Source organism: Gossypium arboreum, chromosome 5, assembly GCF_025698485.1.
Source record: "Gossypium arboreum isolate Shixiya-1 chromosome 5, ASM2569848v2, whole genome shotgun sequence".
Taxonomy (NCBI): Eukaryota; Viridiplantae; Streptophyta; class Magnoliopsida; order Malvales; family Malvaceae; genus Gossypium; species Gossypium arboreum.
Genome location: NC_069074.1, coordinates 7,497,500 through 7,517,351, shown reverse-complemented (window position 1 = coordinate 7,517,351; position 19,852 = coordinate 7,497,500). Strand labels below are relative to the sequence as shown.

General features: G+C 34.7%; 3 protein-coding genes across 10 annotated transcripts; 2 read left to right on the top strand and 1 right to left on the bottom strand.

Moving 5' to 3' along the window:
• Positions 1–3,527: 3,527 nt before the first annotated feature.
• LOC108452775 (WUSCHEL-related homeobox 3-like) lies at positions 3,528–5,150 on the top strand. The gene is made up of 2 exons (XM_017750567.2): positions 3,528–4,096; positions 4,812–5,150. The coding sequence occupies exons 1-2, from the start codon at positions 3,635–3,637 to the stop codon at positions 5,148–5,150; spliced, it is 801 nt and encodes a 266-aa protein (XP_017606056.2). The 5' UTR covers positions 3,528–3,634.
• Positions 5,151–6,584: 1,434 nt separating this feature from the next.
• Positions 6,585–12,007, top strand: LOC108453576 (uncharacterized). Of its 5 annotated transcripts, none has more exons than XM_053028640.1 (4): positions 6,585–7,084; positions 7,266–8,195; positions 8,294–11,348; positions 11,641–12,007. In XM_053028640.1, the coding sequence occupies exons 2-4, from the start codon at positions 7,307–7,309 to the stop codon at positions 11,669–11,671; spliced, it is 3,975 nt and encodes a 1,324-aa protein (XP_052884600.1). In that variant the 5' UTR covers positions 6,585–7,084; positions 7,266–7,306; the 3' UTR covers positions 11,672–12,007. The 5 variants fall into 5 exon arrangements, with proteins under 5 accessions (XP_052884600.1, XP_052884598.1, XP_052884599.1 ...); XM_053028638.1 differs by having other exon boundaries at positions 7,266–8,210; XM_053028639.1 differs by having other exon boundaries at positions 7,258–8,210.
• A 533-nt stretch (positions 12,008–12,540) lies between these two features.
• LOC108453582 (kinesin-like protein KIN-5D) lies at positions 12,541–19,143 on the bottom strand. 4 transcript variants are annotated; one of them, XM_017751770.2, is made up of 23 exons: positions 18,748–19,143; positions 18,099–18,319; positions 17,883–18,012; positions 17,623–17,778; positions 17,032–17,508; positions 16,810–16,907; positions 16,567–16,723; positions 16,316–16,385; positions 16,137–16,213; positions 15,982–16,035; positions 15,823–15,903; positions 15,618–15,729; positions 15,292–15,378; positions 15,032–15,207; positions 14,787–14,948; positions 14,600–14,707; positions 14,355–14,513; positions 14,147–14,230; positions 13,852–14,057; positions 13,635–13,736; positions 13,296–13,405; positions 13,059–13,210; positions 12,541–12,967 (listed from the first exon to the last, which is right to left on the bottom strand). In XM_017751770.2, exons 2-23 carry the CDS (start codon positions 18,269–18,271, stop codon positions 12,743–12,745), a joined length of 3,156 nt encoding a protein of 1,051 aa, XP_017607259.1. In that variant the 5' UTR covers positions 18,272–18,319; positions 18,748–19,143; the 3' UTR covers positions 12,541–12,742. The 4 variants fall into 4 exon arrangements, with proteins under 4 accessions (XP_017607259.1, XP_052884603.1, XP_052884601.1 ...); XM_053028643.1 differs by having other exon boundaries at positions 18,099–18,314; positions 18,748–19,118; XM_053028641.1 differs by having other exon boundaries at positions 18,676–19,117.
• Between the last annotated feature and the right edge of the window lie 709 nt (positions 19,144–19,852).

The window sequence follows — 19,852 nt, the reverse complement described above, 5'->3', positions numbered from 1 at the left end:
TTATTACGACGGGTGACAGTGGTTACAAGGATCCAAATTTATTTTTTAAAATTTAACTCGAACAAATATATTCTATTCGATTCGATTCGAATTTCATCTCACTCGATTCGATTCGAAAAAATTTCAAATCAAATTAGGATGATAAAATATGATTCGTCAACTCAATTAACTCGAAATTTTTTTATTTGATTCGATCGAACGCTTCACCCCTAACTAAAGTTCGTTAGAAGAAGAAAGGGGGCGGGAGATGAGAGTGCTATTTTTTGTCGGGCCATACGATAAACACTAGTATAATTGGAAAGTGGTTCCAGACACAGTTATGGGAAACCTACAATTAGAGTAGTAGTAAGCAAAATCAAACAAATAACAAGACCTTGGTGGGCTGCTTGCCTGGGTTTTTTAGTACTAAATTTGACTGTAAGAGTTACTATTAGTCCGGTCGGATAATTAAGCACTGAAAGCACCATAAATGGTGGAATTAAAAAAAAAATTAGTCGAAATTAAATTATATATTTTTACGATAGTAAAAATATAATTTTATCATTTTAATAGTTTATATTTTTATTATTTTTAAATGGTTAAATCAAAATTTTATCATATTAGAAGATTAAAGTATAATTTTATTATTATTAATTATAAAATTTTTAAATTAAAAATATACCATGGCCCCAGTCTCTACTAAGCTCCACTAATAATCATAAATTAAAGAATGAACGAATGAGTGATGACAGAGACCACATCTTTTATGGAATGTCAAATTTCTTTTCTTTTCTGCCTTTTCCATTTAATTAGGCTCCGGTTTCGTTTAATATAGCCATGCTTTCACATGACAACCAAACAATCGTTTTAATTTGGACTTCATTTAGAACTTTATATTATAGTGATTTCTTTTTAAAGATATAGATATTATTATTAAGGTAGTTCGTGTATGGTTTTTTATTGGTATATACTTTTACCAGCATGTTTTGATATTATATTTTTAGAATATTTTTAAATATTCTTAATACATATATATATTTAGTCTTTTTTTTTAAATATTTATTAGAATAAACCTAGTGATTAATCTTTCGCATTTTATAAGTCGATTAAAAGAGTAGATATTGATTACAATTTTTAATTTATAGTCTAGTATTTAATTTGTCAGTATATATTTATAGTCTAATTTTAGTTTCTTAATAAATTATATATTATATATACTTACAAATATACTAAAATAATATATAATTTAATTTCGACCAAAAAAATTATATGATTATGACCAAAGAAAATATATATTATATATAAATTATATATTCTTAACATAAAAATGTAAAAATATAATATATCTAAATCCAAAAATTATATATATATATGATTATGACAAAAAAATGGTTTTTATGTCACCCTAGTAGTCGATCAAGAGAAAAATGAGGATGATGATAAGATTGGCGAAAACTTGAAGAGGCTTTTCCTTTATTTCTAATTGTTGCTGCTGATTCAGACATATATTTTCTTTGAGCAGTCTGATTTAGACATATCAGATACCTTAGTTCTCTATGTTTTAATAATGGAGTAAATTAAATTCCAGTGACGTGAGAGGGGTGGAAAAATTGACAGCCTGCCTCAAAATGCTAAACCCTATCTAACAAATTTGGGACAATTACAAACGATGAAACTATGATCCTTTTGTAATAAAATATAATTATCTTTAATTAAATTCTCATTTGATTTTTATATAATTCTTGACCTAATAATTTTCACTAATATGTGGGCCATGATCAAGTAATTCAAATATACTATATTTTTTGTTTTTTTTCTGCTAAAATGTACAGTTTCTATTGTTTAAGATATAATATGTACTGCCATAGATTCTGATGACGTCAATTTTTAATAAGGGATACCCTACTTGTAAGACATGTTTTTATATGGATAGCCCCACATATTGAAATAGAAGAATAAATATAAACAAATCAAAGAGTACGTGTATTAACTATGATGTCCCTAATCTAGGTATCAAGGAAGCTCTATCGACATAAGTAATCAAAGTGAACACTATATTCATTGCAGCCGTGGATAAGTTGCTACTCCTAATATACATTGTATATGTATTTCAATGCTAGAATTTATTTTTGTTTTATTTTACTAGAATGGACGGTTGGGAAGAAAAGGCCAAAAAAGGCCTTTTTTTTTTTTTTCTATATCTGTCAACATGGTTTAATATTTTTTTAGATGCATCAGAGCCTTGAGAAAGTTTTTAAAATTGTTAGAAAATAAAATCAATTTTGGTCTTTTTTGCTTTCTTTATATACTAAGTATTGTCTATCAATATTTATATCTATACCTATTTCCATGTCGTAGCTTTGATGAACCTTTTATACCAGAGATTTAAGTTCTGTTATTTTCTTAGACCTCTTTGTTAGAATAGTTGGTTGTTATAGAGATAAAGTGATGCACAACCTCATCATAATTTCATTCATAGTTTTATCTAAGCTAGTAGACCTACAATTTAGAGAATAATATGAATAATCTTTTGTAACATTTATTGATTCATCACAATTAAAAAAATATCTCATTCAATCTTTTCACGTTGACTTCGACAATGCCTTAAGTTGATACCTATCATCTTATTATAACATCTACGCATAAAGTAGGAAACTCAATCTCTAAGACCCATGCCCAACTTCTCTTCCCCTATAAATATCCTCTCATCACTGAGATAAGAAAAAAAAAAAAACCAAGAAATCTACATGGTACTTACTTTGCAAAAATTCTACCCAGTTTACTCTATCAAAACCTCTAAATTTAGCAACTTTTTGCACATGTGAACAACTTTCCTTCCTACAATATCAACTATAGCCATAAATCACCTTCAACTTTTGCATTGAAACGAATTTCATAATTATAATATTTAAACTTGAATTCCAAAAATTTTAGAATGGGTTATTGTAAAGAAAAGAATGCTACAAAATATGTAGGCAATAGCCGCAGCACTTGCAGGCTGCAATTATGGTGGGCCGAAGTAGCTCATGTAAGCAAAGGCAGTCGCTTCAGTGGATCTATATTGAAGTTTATTTGATGGTATTGTGTTGTCTACGACCAAAATCATTAAAAGTTTTGCAACGCTTAGGTGTGCCTACTTCATCATTATGAATAATAGTATTTCGGCATAATCATTGAAGTTTCTTTCGCATTGTAAATGCTATTTTATAGTTTTTTGTTTTTGTTTATTATTTTGACCATAACAATAAATACGATGATACATTCGTGATCTAATTTATTTAAAAATAATATTTGATTTAGAGTTAATATAATGCATCATTAATAATTAACAGAAAAACCATAAAATATTATAATTAATGTTTAAATAAATTTTGATATTTATAAATAATTACACTATTTTTAAGATTCTCTTAGTGTTTAAGCTCAGCTGTGCATTTTATTGAAAACCAACCAACACTTGAATGCCCCTAGCAGGGAAACATCAGCATGACATCCTGCGCTTGTACTTTTGCCACTCTATTAACCGCTCTTTCTTTTCCTGTCTCCCTCTCTCCCTCTCTCTCCATGGATCCTTACTGTCTGTCTTACTTTAATTCTCTAACATTGTGTGTGCACTGCTTGTCTCTCCCTTCTTCGCATCTTTGTCTATTTATACATGTTTTTTGAGAACCCTTTTTCTCAAACCACAAAACTCTGTAATAGAGGGGAAAAGAAAAGACAGATTTGGGAGGATAGGTTCTTGTTTTGTCTCTCTATAATGGCTCCAGCAGGGTCTTCTAGGTGGTGCCCAACACCCCAACAACTTATGATGTTAGAAGAGATGTATAGGAGTGGGATTAGAACCCCAAATGCCAACCAAATCCAACAAATCACTTCTCAGCTCTCTTTGTATGGCAAGATTGAAGGCAAGAATGTTTTTTATTGGTTTCAAAACCATAAGGCAAGAGAAAGACTGAGGCTTCGAAAGAAACTTACCAAGCAACTTCAACAACAACAGCAGCTTTATCATCAACTTCAACATAACCCCCATTTTCTTCACTACTTAGACTCTCCCGCCTCTCCTGCTTTTCAACATCTTTCTTGTTATAACCCTGCCTCCGCCAATCCTTTTCCTCAGGTAAAAAAAAAAAAGGAGGAGAATAACATGAAAAAAAAAAATAGAATATTTATTTTAATATTTTATTTTGTTTCCAATATTGGTTAAATTAGAAGATCGAACAAAGCAATAGTACATTTTTTCCTGTGAAAACCATCTTTCAAATTTTTGGAATAGTTAACTGTCGTATATAGCTGCTTTTCATCTTCAGAATTGTCCATGAAGAATATTATCTCATTAGTTTGGTCGTCCTTTCATTTTACACGATAAACGAATCTCCGATAATACTAAGTTTTTAAAATATATTTTTACTACTAATTGAAACTAATGAGAGCTATACTGTTTCATGCAGGAAGATATAAAATTAGTATTTGAAGAAAGATCTTGCAATTAAACTTTAAAAGATTAAACTTAGGGGTTCCTTTAACAGGCAGGAAATATTAATATCCAAAGTTCAGATATATCTCCACACGAGTTTCTATATATATATACATGCATGTACTTGTTTTTAATACTTCAGTGACACTCAAAAATCAAAGTCGTCTGCTATCATTAGCTTTTAATTTTGAATGACAAATGTATATATATATATATATATATATATTTTAAAATGAACTCTTATTTCAATAAATATAACTGGTCTGGTCCCCTTTGTTTCTTGACTCTCTTCTCCGGTGCTTATTAATATTTGGTATGGCCAAAACGACTGAGTTTTCAGCTTTTATTTATGTTGCAGGCAGGGATTCATGATGAAGGAGGAAAGCAAGTGACGAACTATACGTGGAATATTGATATCCCAGAAAAAATGGACAAGAACAAGGCCATAATGAGAATGTATGGCAACGATTGGTTGATGATGGTTGATGTGGGGCTACCTTTATCATCATTACCATGCTACTCCATGATCTCCAGGCCGCCCCTTAAAACCCTTGAACTTTTCCCAGTCACTGCTTCAAATCTCAAGGAGGAGTGCAACAACATCAACATCAACAACAACAACATCAACTCTTCCAATTCTCTTTCTTCAGTTTCTTGTAACATCACTCCAGCTAAAGTACCCCTAAGCCTCCCTTAACCCCACCCTCCCGAAAATAAATAAATAAATAAATAAGTAAAAACCCTCTGCTAACTAGGTTGTAACTCGTAACTAGGTTTTAGCTTTTTCTAAAAAAAAGAAAAGAAATTTGGGTCTAATTTTGTTTGTTTTAGTTTTAGTTTTAGTTTTCTTGGGTTTCTTTCAATGCATGTGTTGTAATGTAATTTTAGGATCTTAGAACGAAAAGGATCTGAATTGTCTGGGGAGTAATGTTACATCTAGTACTGCTCCTTTCTTACTGCAGTATAATGCTAGTACTATTACTTATTGATAATAATCAGCAGTGAATATTTTGCCCATTTTCCAGTTCCAATTCCAAATCATTATCACAATTCTAGAAAAAGGTTTTTGTTTCCCTCATTCTATTTCACCTTATCTAATGTATATCTTAAAACTGGCATGCATGAGATGAAAGCACAATATCAGTGCTTGATGGACATCTAATCACATGGAAAGCAGCTTTTTTTAAAAGTGGACTTGGATCTTTCAGACAAGTCAATACAGTATTCTTAATATATATCAAAACAATATTTAATTTTAAAACTCTTTTTTTTTGAACTTTTCAAACACAGAAAATTTTCTTCTTCAGTTGTTCTGAGCATTCAATCTACATTATTATTATTATTATTATTATATTTTGGAGTTGAAACAATCTACATTATTTTACAGCTTTAATAAAGTATATATGTATCCAGACCAAAATAGGCTATATATTGTATATGTTAAGATCAGGTAAAATAATAATTCAACCTATTAAGTTTAAATGAGTTGGATAAGAAAAAACTGTTTTTATAGTTATTTGCAAATATAATTCATGTTTAAACTTAAAAGATATAATATATATTTTAATCAGAAAAGATAAGATATATATTATTATCCAAAACACGTAAAAGAATAACTACTCATTTGTACGTAAGAAAGAGAGAGAGAGAGAGAGGATTGGAGGCAATTCAATAAAGCTTGAAAAGAGCAAAACAGTTAATGGAATATTTCCACTTTTACGGACAAAAGGAAATAACTTCAGCCGATATAATTTAATTACTATATAAGAGGCAAGCAACATTGCATGCATTCATGAATGAAAATAAGAAAAAAGCAGCCCCTCGCCTACAATGCATTAAAATCTCACCCCAAGATTTATAGATTTCAACAGCAGTGTCATTTATAAATTAAAGCTACATTTGTAATTATATATATATTTATGAGAATTTTTAACATTATTTTTGATTGAAAGTATATTTTTCAATATCCAGTAACATAAAGAAAAAGCCACCTACTATTATTTAATGGATATTAACTGGTTATTTTCTGTTCCAACAATGGTGATATTAATAATTATTATGGGTTGATTTTTCAATCTAATACTTATTTATTATTTTTAATAAAATTACTCAATTACTTTTATTGGATTAGAAAAGATAAATACGACGTCGAAGAGGGTAGTAGCGCAAAAAGATGAAGAGAAAGAAGGGGGGGGGGGGGCGAGGGGCAGATCCAACGGCCGGAAACTTCCTAAATCATGGGGCACTATCTTCTGTCTTCCTTTGGCATGAACTCAACTCAACTCACTGAGTTGATGATTACAGTCGAGTCACACCCTCTGTCCTTTCCACTCACTTTCTTTCTTTCTTTCTTCCTCTACCTCCCCGCCCCTTCTGCCCTTTTTCGTCATTTCTCCTCTAATCCCCATCCGACGTCTCCCATCCTTCCACGTCACCACCGTCTTCTTCATCCTCCCTTCCCTTGCCCCATCTCTTTCTATTTTTATTTACCCCCCTTTAGGGTTTCTCAGATTTAACCAAATTCTCTGTTTTCCCCCATCCTTATTTTTCTCAAATTATAAAAGAACAAACCTTCAAATCTCCAATTCCTTGACTCTCTCAATTTTTGCAGCAGATATTCTTCCTACCGAGGTATTTTTCTTCTTCAATTTTGTTTCATTCTTATTTATTTTATTGTATTCGTTTTCAATTCTGTTTTTTAGTTTCAATATTTGTGAATTTCTTTTATTTATTTGTTTTCTGTTAGGGTTTCGATGAATTGGCGCTCTATTCCGTAATGCGCAAAATAAAATTTTCAATTTAAGTTTTGTAGAATTGAGGATTAGAATTTTCGTTCGTTTGGTGGTTTATGTTATGATGGCGATTGAGAAGAATAACTTCAAAGTTTCACGGTTTGATTCGGAGTTCTCGTATGGTAGTAGAGAGACGACTGTGTCGAGTGATGAGGATGAGCTTCAACGACAAAGCTCAGCTGTTGATTCTGATGGCGATGATGATGATGATGATGAATTTGATGATGCTGATTCAGGAGCAGGTTCGGATGACTTTGATTTATTGGAATTAGGAGAAACGGGGGCTGAATTCTGCCAAGTTGGGAACTTGACTTGTTCTGTTCCTTTCGAGTTGTACGATCTTCCTGGATTGGAAGATATTTTGTCTCTTGATGTGTGGAATGAGTGTTTAAGTGATGAGGAGCGGTTTAGCCTTACTAAATTTTTGCCCGATGTGGATCAGGATACATTTATGCGGACTTTGAATGACCTTCTTAAGGGTGATAATTTTCATTTTGGGAGTCCTATAAAGAAGTTGTTTGATATGTTGAAAGGAGGCTTATGTGAGCCAAGGGTCGCACTTTATCGGGAAGGTTTGAATTTCTTTCAGAAGCGACAGCATTACCATCATTTGAGGAAGCATCAGAATAATATGGTTGCCAATCTTTGTCAAATAAGGGATGCTTGGCTTAAGTGCAGGGGATACGGTATCGAGGAGCGGCTTCGTGTTTTGAACATTATGAGAAGTCAGAAGAGTTTGATGTATGACAAATTCAAAGATGAGGATTCTGAATCCTCCAAAAGAGAGGATTTGAATGATGGATTGTGGAGCAAAAAGGAGAAGGACAGGAAAGCTTCACAGAAAAAGGCACGCTACTCGGGCTATGGGGTTGAACCGAATTTAGAATTCATTTCCCGAGGACAGCTGATGGCTTTGGAACCAGCAAAATATGGGAAGCAGAATCCAAAAGGTATGCTTAAGACAGGTGGGTCAGTTTTTCCTTTTACAAAAGATTAACCTGCTTTTACCCTAGTTTGAATATGAACTCTGAGCCATATGGTTTTCCAGGAACTCTTCCTCGACAGAAATATGAGTCAGGGGCTGTCCTCAGGTCTAGGGATTGGATGAGGTTAGATGATGATGCCGAAGACCCAATGTTCGGAGCAGGTATTCGAAGAGACCGAAATGTTGTGCGTGATAGCATTATGGGAAAATCTGGTTCATTGAGAACAGGGAAAAAGTATGAAAGACCGGAAGAATTTGCTGGTGATAGTTCTGCGGCTTTGCCTTTGTCTTCAAAGCATGACTTGCAGGCCTATGGTAGGAACAGGGATATGAATAAATTGTCAGAGGCAAAAATGTATACTTCAAAGCCTCCTAACAGGACATCTGATGATTTGCCCAAGAAGGTCAAGTATTCTGAAAACCATCTGCAATTTGCTGTTGGAAAACAAATTAAGTCTTCGAAGGGCCGAACTCCTCCATTTCCATTGAAAGGGAGTCGAGTTGACTTATCTGAATGTGCTGAAATGTTTTGTCAAAATAAGAACCATGGAGAAGATATCTCTGTGGATTCTTCAGTTAGATCTGATGATTGGAATGTTAGGAGCAAGAAATGGAAAACAGGACGAGATTCACCAGATGTCAGTTTTAAATCTTATAAAGTTTCTTCACCACTGATGAATGATCGAATCCTGCAGTCTGACAGTAGAACAAAACCTTTGCAGGAGAAGACCAGAGGGAACTATGTGCAAAAGAGAGGCCCTGTTTCCAAAGGCAGTAGAGCATTTATTAGAAATGAAGAAACAGAATCCGACTCATCTGAGCAATTTGATAATGACGAGGATAATCCTCTAATGAGAAGCAAATTGGCATACCCTATGGGTGTCATAAAAGATTCTCAGTTGTCTTCATTGAAGTCCGGTGTAGATTCTAAAAAGACCAAATCTTTGAAGAAAAAGTCTATGGAGGATGGATGGACTGTTGATGGAATCACTCACTTCTCCAAGAAGAGCTTTAGGGAAGATGTGCATGTGCCTGGAGTAGAAAACTACTATTTTAAAGGAAAACAGAAGGGCAAGATGAGTGAAAGCCCCTTGCTTAACTCTACTTCTAGATTAATGGACGAGGTTGATAGGAAACAAGTTTACAAGTTGGGTAAAAGTGCCCAGTTACGAGGGGAACCTGGTAACGGGTTACACAAGTCCTCATCGAGGGTCTACCCTACTGACAAAAGGCAGAAAGGTGAACTCGCCTATGATCATTCTACGTCTCAGTCAAATTATCTGCGTGATTATCTTGTTGATGAGGAGGATGCTTTACCTGTGACACTCTCGTTAGCTGATGAAAATAACCCGGGTAGAAATACGAAGAAAGGTCAGAGCATTGAAGCATATGATCGCTGTGAAAAATCCGAAGCTTCATTACGAGGGTGCAACAAAGGGACAAAGAAAAGGAAGGGGAAGGAGTATGTGGCACATGTTGATAGAAGGGGCGAAGATGGTAACCTGCAGTCTAACCTTGAGCAGCAAATCGATGATTCCCTTTTCTTGAAGAAAAAGGGAAAGCGAAAACTGGAGGCTGATATTGGTGCTTCTGATATGGAAGCTTCTGAACCACATGGTGCAGAATTAGGAGCCATAGATGTGGAGATAGAAACCAAACCACAGAAAAAGCCATTTATTTTGATCACCCCCACAGTTCATACTGGTTTCTCGTTCTCAATTATACATCTTCTTTCTGCAGTTCGCTTGGCAATGATTACACCACTTCCAGAAGACTCCTTAGAGGTTAGCAAGCCTAGAGAAGAGCAAAATGGAAAGCAGGAAGGTGGCGCGAATGGAGTTCTTTCTTGTGAAAATGCAGTTAGCAATGATTTGGACCATCCTGTGCAAGCAAGTGCGCTTTCTCTAACTGTTCATGAGATTGTTAGTCGGGTGGCGGCGAATCCTGGGGATCCATGTATCCTTGAGACACAAGAGCCGCTTCAAGATTTAGTTCGGGGAGTTCTGAAAATTTTCTCATCAAAAACAGCACCTTTGGGAGCGAAAGGCTGGAAGGCACTTGTTGCCTATGAAAAGTCCACAAAAGGTTGGTCTTGGGTTGGTCCTGTTATGCATAGCTCAAATGATCATGAGACTATTGAGGAGGTAACATCACCCGAAGCCTGGGGTCTGCCCCCGAAAATGCTTGTCAAGTTAGTTGATTCATTTGCAAATTGGCTGAAAAATGGTCAGGAGACTCTCCAGCTATTAGGGAGTCTTCCTGCACCACCGCTTGAATTGATGCAAGCCAATTTAGATGAGAAAGAAAGGTTCAGAGACCTAAGAGCTCAGAAGAGCCTTAGCACCATTAGTCCAAGTTCTGAAGAAGTGAGAGCTTATTTCCGTAGGGAGGAGCTTCTTAGATATTCTATTCCTGACAGGGCCTTCTCTTACACGGCTGCTGATGGCAAAAAATCTATAGTTGCTCCCTTGCGAAGGTGTGGAGGTAAACCAACTTCAAAGGCTCGAGATCATTTTATGCTGAAACGTGACCGGCCACCACATGTTACAATTCTTTGTATTGTGAGAGATGCAGCTGCCAGATTGCCTGGAAGTATCGGCACCCGTGCAGATGTTTGTACTTTGATAAGAGACTCCCAGTACATTGTCGAAGAAGTTTCTGATGCACAAGTTAACCAGGTTGTTAGCGGGGCCTTAGACCGTTTGCATTACGAACGAGATCCTTGTGTACAATTTGATGGAGAGAGGAAATTGTGGGTTTATTTGCATAGAGAAAGAGAAGAAGAGGATTTTGAGGATGATGGTACTTCATCTACTAAGAAATGGAAGAGGCAGAAAAAAGATGCTGCTGAGCAACCTGATCAAGGAGCCGTAACTGTGGCTTTCAATGGGACTGGGGATCAATCAGGAGATTTGGTCTCTGATCTTAATGTCGAGCCTCCATGCTGTGATAAAAAGATGGAGACAGATTCCCATAATACACAAAACGTGGAGGATAATGTTGACACCAGTCATGGGTCTGAGCAAGGTAACACCCAACAACATGGTCATCCTGTGCAAGAAAGCAAATTGCTATGTCAAGAAAATTCCACTAATGAAGATTTTGATCAACATTTCAGGTAGTTTTTTATTAAGTATATACGGTGCATAAACTTTTTGTTTGTTAGTTGTTTGAACTTATAAATCTCTTTAACCAGATGAGGCTTCAGAGGGTAACAATGATCTTGTTCTCACCATTTTCACCTCTCTGAATATTTTATTATTTTTAGTATATGAACATTTGTAATTATGAATTTTGTAGACATTTTAGAGGGCTGCATTTAACCCTGTTAATAATAGTTATGGGATTCTCTTCTGTGCTGTCTTTTTTACTGTACTTGTATAATTTCTGACAAAGGGAAACACCGGCAGTTTTGCAGGTCAGAGTCCACCAAGAGGGTAGAAGGTGGTGCGGTTGTCGATCCCATTCAAGGTTTTTGTGTTATACGTTGAAAGGCTTACATGTATAGTGATTTCTAGTCCAAAATGTAGATTAGAAAGTGATCTTCTGAGATATGCCCAAAGAACGGTGCTTCAATACATACAGGTGGATGTTCCATGATTTTTGCATTTCATAAATATTTTTTGATATCTTATTTTGGTAATTTCAAATATAGCTTATATATGTTCACTGAGCTGATAAAAACATGCTAATTTGGTTCTTGTAATATGCCATATTTTGCATTCCCTAGAATTTGATAAAATTATTACATGCTTTATGTGCTTATTTTTACATAAACTTTCCTGCTTCGAAATTCTCTTTTCTTCCACTTTTTTGTTGAAAAGAAAGACACATGGGTTTTATTATCTGATGGACTAGGAAAGTGTCTGGATGAAGAGAAGCTAGAAAAGTAAGTAAGAAAATTGAAAAAGATAATAAATAAATTAATTTATTCACAAAAACAAAGATTAAGACAGATTCCAATCCTCCTCTTCTTCTTCTTTTTTTTTTTTTTTTTTTTAAATTTATAAAAAATATAATGCTAAAATATTACATTATAAGCATAAAATATTAAAATCATATTATATTTTTAACGTTATTGATGAATGTCCGAAACCTTTTTCATCATCCAATTTTGTATCTCTAGAGTTTCTATCTGCCTACCATACAAAGCTTTAATCCTGGTTTTGTTTCTTCTAGATTTTCTATGTTATCTGAATCAGTATTGAGCATATTCAGTTTTTTAACGGCATTCTTTAAAAACTTTTTCATATCTCATATACATGCTTGAATACATGTCCAAAAAAACACAGATAAAGGACAAAAGAGAGAAAAGAAGAGAAGAAAATCTGATTTAGTATGTAAATGTGATAATTTGCTGAATCCAACAAGCAAACAAACAATTAATGAAATACAAGAAAGAAAAAAAAAAGAGTGGAATGGTTCTGAATCTGTACACACCTTTTGTTCTTAACACTATCCTATACTCAGCCTTTGTTTTCTTAAATATGTTTGTTCCTTTCCATCTCACTTTTAGTTAATAGCAGTGAGTGGAACTCTGGAGTCTTTCAAGGCTTGGGCTGCTTCATATGCTGCCAGCATATGTTTTACATCTCCATTCGCTAGTTTTGCAGATTTTGCTTCCCAAAACAACTTCAATAACTCCTCGAATGGAGGAGTTCTGAGTTCGTCAATGGATGAAACACTCGGAAGGTTGAATGACCTCTTCCTTGGAGTCGAACAAGATGGCTTGTCCACCTATGATTTACAAAGATAATAACGTTTTAGTAAGGAATTGTCTGATTTGCCTAAACATAATCGAGTGGGGAAGAGGTTTTAGAGTCTTTACCATGTATTCGTCCTCGAGGCATTGTGAAGCATTCTCTGTAATTTCTACAATCTTGTGGTAGTGACCACTTTTCAGGTCTCTCAAATCGTCACAACAAGGAGATATCATGGAATTCAAGTTCCCACAAGCATCACGGTCAAGTTGTAACGAATCTGCAAGGATTTTTGTTTGATTAGTTTAAGGAAATTCCTAGAAATATCTGATTTTCATTTGTTTTGGACAAATCTAGATACTTACGATCAATGGATGTTAGGCAACTGTTGTTTGCTGTGTCTACGTCTTCAAGAGCAGTGGATACAGCAGAAGAAAATTGATCACGGAATATCCGATTGGCTTCCATCCCTCCACTGGTTGAATAAATAGGAAGAAGAATATCAATGATCTAGATTTGAAAATTTTGAGGTTATGTTACTCAGACATGAGTTAAGTCTGATACGAGGTATGTTACTAAGTTTTCCTATATAGTTAAAGGGTCCTTCCCAGCACACATGTCAGAGATATGGATGTCAAATACTGGGCTTTGAAGAAAAATAAACAGTTGAAATAACAGTTTTGACTTCTGAGGTGGTAGCATACCTAACGATGGAGTCCACAGAATCGACATTTCTCTTTTCTAGGCTAAGAAGGGATTCCTGGGCGTTCCTCCACTGCTGAGCACTCATTTTTGCTTGCTTCAAACTGCACGGCAATTTCGTAGAATGGTCAGTAAAAAAAAAAAAACACATTAAAAGCAGAGATCTGATGCCAGGGAAAAATGTATCTAATGTGTCATCATCACAAAAACAACCGGTACCAGTTTTGAAGAACATCTTCCATGTCTTTCTTTCCACATTCTACAGCAGAAGTATCTTCAACATAGTGGGATTCTGTGCTTTCCATGCGAACATTCCATTCTGTTTTGACAACAGAAGTGGACTCTTGCATGGTAGACATTTCTTTCTGTAGTTCACTGGTTTTGCTCGATGCATTTTCCCGCAGATCATGGACCGCCATTTGGACCTAAAGCAGACAGAAAAAAGGAACATATTACCCCCAAATCGGTTATCAAGCATCAACAACACACTCCCACAACATATATAAGTCGGTACCAGTTTTTTCTTCCTAGCACTTGAACCTGCTAGCAGCTCTGCAACCTTTTGTAGCAACTGCTTCTCTTCATAAGCAGCACATTCCTACATTATAATACAATGTATTAAATTTAACTGCAACAGGCTTTAGTAAAATGCATATAATATCGACTAAGAACAATAACCAACCTCAAACTCATATAATATCGAACTAAGAACAATAACCAACCTCAAACTTCTTTTCAAATTCAGACAGCTTGTTGTCATTTACGGCTTGTGCTTCTTCCACGATTTTGGTCAGCTTGGATGCATGCATGTCTAAAGTCGCAAAGAAATTCACTGCTATTTTAGAAATTGCCCTTGCATTATCTACGGCCCTGGAATGTGCCTGTATATTGCATAGAAATAAGTGAATCTACAATCAACAGCTCTCAGTTACAGGTTAGCTGAGACACGAAGCAATCATTTACAAACCTCACGCTGCTGTTGTGCAAATGCAGTTAGCTTCTCTTCTTGCTTGTAAAGACTACTTTGAAGGTCATTAAGTAATGCATCAGCTTCGGAAGCAATTCCTTTGAAGAGCTGAACCATTATAAAATAACTTCATAAGCAGTGCAAAAAGAAGGTTCACTTAAAATCTAGCCATCTTAAGACTACTTACGTCTTCCAGGTCACGTGAGTGCTTGGAAACTTCCGAGTTTAGATCACCAAAAGTTGACTTGGAGTTCCCATCAAGCTTTAGAGCTATATCGTCCAAAGCTTTGATTCCCGAACCATATGTGCTCTTCAATTTCCCCAACCTTCCTTGAAGTTCTTCCGTGGCCTTCAGTTATAAACAGGTAAAGCTATTAGAGAACTATAAATCAAGTCATAGAATATGTTCAAAGGTGATGTTTGGAACCATACCTCTGATTTTGTTGATACAAAGGACTGCATATCTTCCTCCATTTCTTTCAGTTGCTGCTCTTGTTGAGTCACAGAAGCTGCCACTGTCTTATGCAAAATTTCAAGCTGCTGGGTCAACTGGGACTGGAACTTTTGGATAAGTGCTTTATTTCCATCCTCAATTTTATCCTTCCTTTCTGAAAACAGACAGCATTTGAAAAGAAACCATTACTTCATAGAACAACCATGCCAAAACAATGTGCACTCTGAAAGATACTAACCGATCTTGGCAAACAAATCTGAGACGTCTGAAGCAGCGTTTTCAAGCTCTTCTCGGAGTTCAAAAGCATGCTCAACAAGCGCTTTCTCTGAAAAATTAGCAATGGGCATATTAGTATCAGAAACTTTCACATAGGCTGGCATGAGTTCAAACTAGAGAAAGACAACCATAAAGATATTATATACATATTTATCATCAGAAAGAACACATTTACATCTCATGAAGACCTTACCTTGTGAAAAGTCATAAAAAACAACCATTGAGTGAAGAAAATGAAAGAGAAATAAAGTGCCCAAGAATAAAGAAGCAGGTCATATTTCAACTCACCAGATTTAAGGAGATTAGATATTAAAAATTCCTTCTCTTTAATAGTTGCATTTGCTTGTCTATGTTTATCTTCAAGATCAAACAACGCATTTTCAGTTTCCTCCAGTTTTTTCTGAAAAAGTAGGCAAATTCAGTTCTGTCACAATATGGGAGAAGAAAAGAGCTGCTATGACATTTGTAAGTTGATCGTGCAAAACTGTAATACCTCTGTCTTTCCAAGTTTCTCACTTAAATCTGCAGTCAACATCTGCTGTGAATTGTAGAGTTCCTGAAGCTCAGTAATTTGCTGCATAAAAGTAGAGAAATAAGCTTTGGCCTCTAAACCATAGTCAGAAATAAAAGAAATGATTTTGATGAAATGTACCTTCTCTTTAGATTCTGACACAAGTTCCATGCGCTCTATTTTTTCAGCCATAGCCTAAGGTAAAAGTTAACATTTATTGGTAATGCTAATAAATCTAATGCACCATGAAATCGGGACAAACAATTCTACCACTCAATCATAGTCAGAAATCCAACCTTCTTTTCTGCTTCGTCATGGAGATAGCGATCTCGTGGAATATAAATCCCATTTTTCTCTCTTGCAGCATACACCTCTGATTAAGCATAAAAAGGGCAGCAAAAATTCATCACATATAAGAACCAATGGATGGGGAAATTAAATATGCTTGACAAAAAATTTAGGAGCAGTCAACTACCTTGCCTTAGCCGATCAATTTCAGAATATAGATCTTTTATTAAAGCAGATTTCATCATCTTCTGGTTAATCTGTAATAATAACAATTCAACTAATTTCAGCATGTTGCCAGTAGGAAAAAAAATAACTTGCTTTATTTTTTTAAAGCAATAACTTGCTATAAAAGAGAAATGGGACAAATTCAGCCTTATAATGCGAAAAAATTTAGGAACAAAAAGCTCAAAAGGTGATCCTGGTGACTAGGACACTGACCTCTGGTTTGTTCTTGATATTCTTGGCACGATGAGCATAATCTAGAGTGCTGAGTGTTTCTTCCAGACAATGGATGGATGGTGAGACTGTGGCGATTATACATGTTTTGGTTTTCCCTCCCAGTGAGTCCCTCAGCAGTCTTGTTAGTTTGCTATCTCTGCCATTTGCAAATTTATTTTATAAATCTTATCCAAAACACGAGCAAGTGCATATGAGAATTTTTCACCTATTGATAATTCATACCTATATGGAACATGACCTGAGTGCTCAACGAGAGCATTGATAACGCGACCAAGAGTGAGCAAGCTTTTATTAATCTCTCCAGCTTCCCTTGCTCTGCCCTGTAAGAGTTAACTTATTTGAGATCGACACATGAAAGCTCTAAATATTCTAACACAGTTAATATCAAATTACAATCTCTGAAACGAAAGAAAATTATATACAATAAGGGTGGTGCTGCAATACCTCTCGCGCCCCAGAACGTGAAATATTCTCGGAACCAGCAAGGTCAACAAGATTTAGCTTTCCACATTTAATCATCTCTTCCCCCTCTGGAGTGCACTCCTTTATGTGGATTGTAATAGAAAATATAGAATGAGATCGACTACTTTGTTTGTTAAGTAGAGTCTCAGCCGTACGCCGTTTAGCAGAACCTTTTTCCAAGATTTTGTAAATTTCATTAGCAGTAGTTACTAGCTCTTCTTCCAGGCCTCTGACAAAAACTCCCCCTTTTCCATCTTCCATAAGGGCAATGGGTTTCTTAGATTTATCATCAATGAATTTTGTAGTTTCCTCTGGTGCCAAAAGATCTGTTATTTCCTCATTGTAAAGCTCTAGAAATGTAACTTTCATACTATATTCAGCACTTTGAGCTTCTAATATATCAAAAATTTGTTTAACAGCTCTGGGAATAACACCAGCGTCACTTGGAAATTCCCCGTTCTGCATAAATCAGAAGTTTCACTTAGAATTGTAGAATCGAAAGCTAGCCAAAAAAAATGAAATTCATAAATGAATTAGGAAAATTAGGATTAAAATAGAACACAAAAGGTGAACCTTTTTCCTTGCCCCTCCTTCCATTGTGTACGTCTTTCCAGTTCCTGTCTGACCATATGCAAAGATAGTGCAATTGTAACCCTCGAGAACTTCATTCACAATTGGAGAGACAGCCAATTCAAATAACTCCTTTTGCTGAGACGATGGACCAAAGACCTAAAAGAAACAATCCTCCAACATTATAAATCGTCACTCGATATCAAATTCTTCTCTACCTTTCAAATAAAACAAACAAAAAAAGAAAAAAATTGAAATGAAACCTTGTCAAAAAGAAAGGTCCTGTCAATTTGCTTATTAGCAATATTCTGTACAGCACAAACTTCTCGTCTACTTTCATTACACGATATCACCACTGGTGTATGTATTCTCATTTCTTCTGCACTCAACGGCCTATGGAAAAAAAATCAAAATTGTATTGATATCATTAATCTTATTTAAATTAAATAACTAATTAAAAATCATGGGGAAAAACTGACCTGCAACGTAAAATGACCTGAACGTTAACGCCCTTATCCTTATCATGTTTGGAGCTTGAATTGGAATCACCCGATCGCAGATCTCGCACCGGTTTATCGTTTGAACGTGGCGTTTGTGATGGAGATAGCGACACAAATCCTCCTCCTCTCCTTTGATGCTGTGAAGATTCCATTGATGAGAGCTTTAACGATTGTGCGATTCAAAGCACTTTGTAACTACACTGAGCCAACTTGGAGTCAGTGAAAATGACGTAGTATTACTTCAAGATATAAATGCATTTATTACATTTCTTTTAATGAATCTGAAAACCTTTCAGTACACCATGATCGAAGAAAAGCTGAAACTCATTGAGTTGACACTAATGAATCAATAATTCAGCTATATAAGATCATCACTTTGATAAATATAGAAAGAAAAAATTATTAATAAAAAAAGCAACAAAAATGTTAATGTTTTACATTAGAATTGAAAGAAGAAACAATTACCTTTTCCAGATTAAAAAAAAAAAAGAAAGAAAGAAGGAAAATCAAACAAAATGAGATTGAAATTTATGTATAGATTCGGATCGGAACTAACAGATTTGGAGTTTTTTCCTTTCATAAAAAGAAGAGGAGAATCCGCGACGAAAATTCTTCAGTGAACACTTACAGTGTTTAGAAATGCCGGCGAGTTGAATGGACAATCAAATGGCAACGAATTTAGATAGAGAAGATTTGTTTTATTCCTCTTTTTAAAATAAGCATGAAAGAGCTTGAGAATGAAGAGAGGGAGCCTCAAGCCTGGAGCTTTTTGACGGCGTTAGTATGGTTTGACTGTGATGGGACGGCAAGAAGTTCGGAGAAATGTTGAGGTTAACGGCGTTAAAAGGATAATTTCCGACCGTTCTAAATGGAAAAACAAAAGCGAAAAGGGAATAATAAAGGCATTTTGAAAATTTTCGAAAAAAGAAAAACGGATATCGGAGCTTCGGGAATTTGCCTCCCACTTTTCCATATATTACGAGATTACCACTTTTCTAAATCTGAGAGGAAGTTAGTTAAGTATGCAATTAATTAAAGTTTTGCTTTCTTTAATGTTTAATTTAAATATTGAAGATATTGATTGCTATTGGGGCCTGGGAGCCGCTAAGAACCGATGGACCCATTACAAGCTTTTTGTCAGTTCAATCAATCGTTATAGTTTTTTTTTTTTTTTAAATGGGGCAAATTTTGAATTTTAATACCTAATTTTGTCTTGTATTAAATCTTTTTTATTCATGAACCTATTTAGGAGATCTTCGTTTATTTGATTTTTTTTTCAACTTGAATGAAAGAAATTTTGAATTTTGAAATATCAAATTTTGAAAAAATAATAAGTAAAAATTTTCCATGTGAACATGGTGGGCTATGTAAGAAACATTTGTTGAAAATGCCAAAACTAAATAAATTAATATGCTTTTTTTTTCAAAACTTTTTGAAATTGAAATGGGTACAAGGAGATTTCATTTGTTACTTAAATATGTCCATTTATAACCACTTTTATTACTTTATTTTAAATCACAATCTCTTAAAAAGTTTAGCAATTTTATTTGAATTTAAGGAAAATATTTAACATCGATTTAATAATAATGTTAAGGTTTTGGAAATTTAGAAATAAATAAATCATATTTGAATTCTCTGTATATTAAGATTTTATATTTGAATATATTTCAATTATCAAATTATGTTTTATAATAATTATTTAGATGTACTTGTAATTATAAATCAACTTGTAA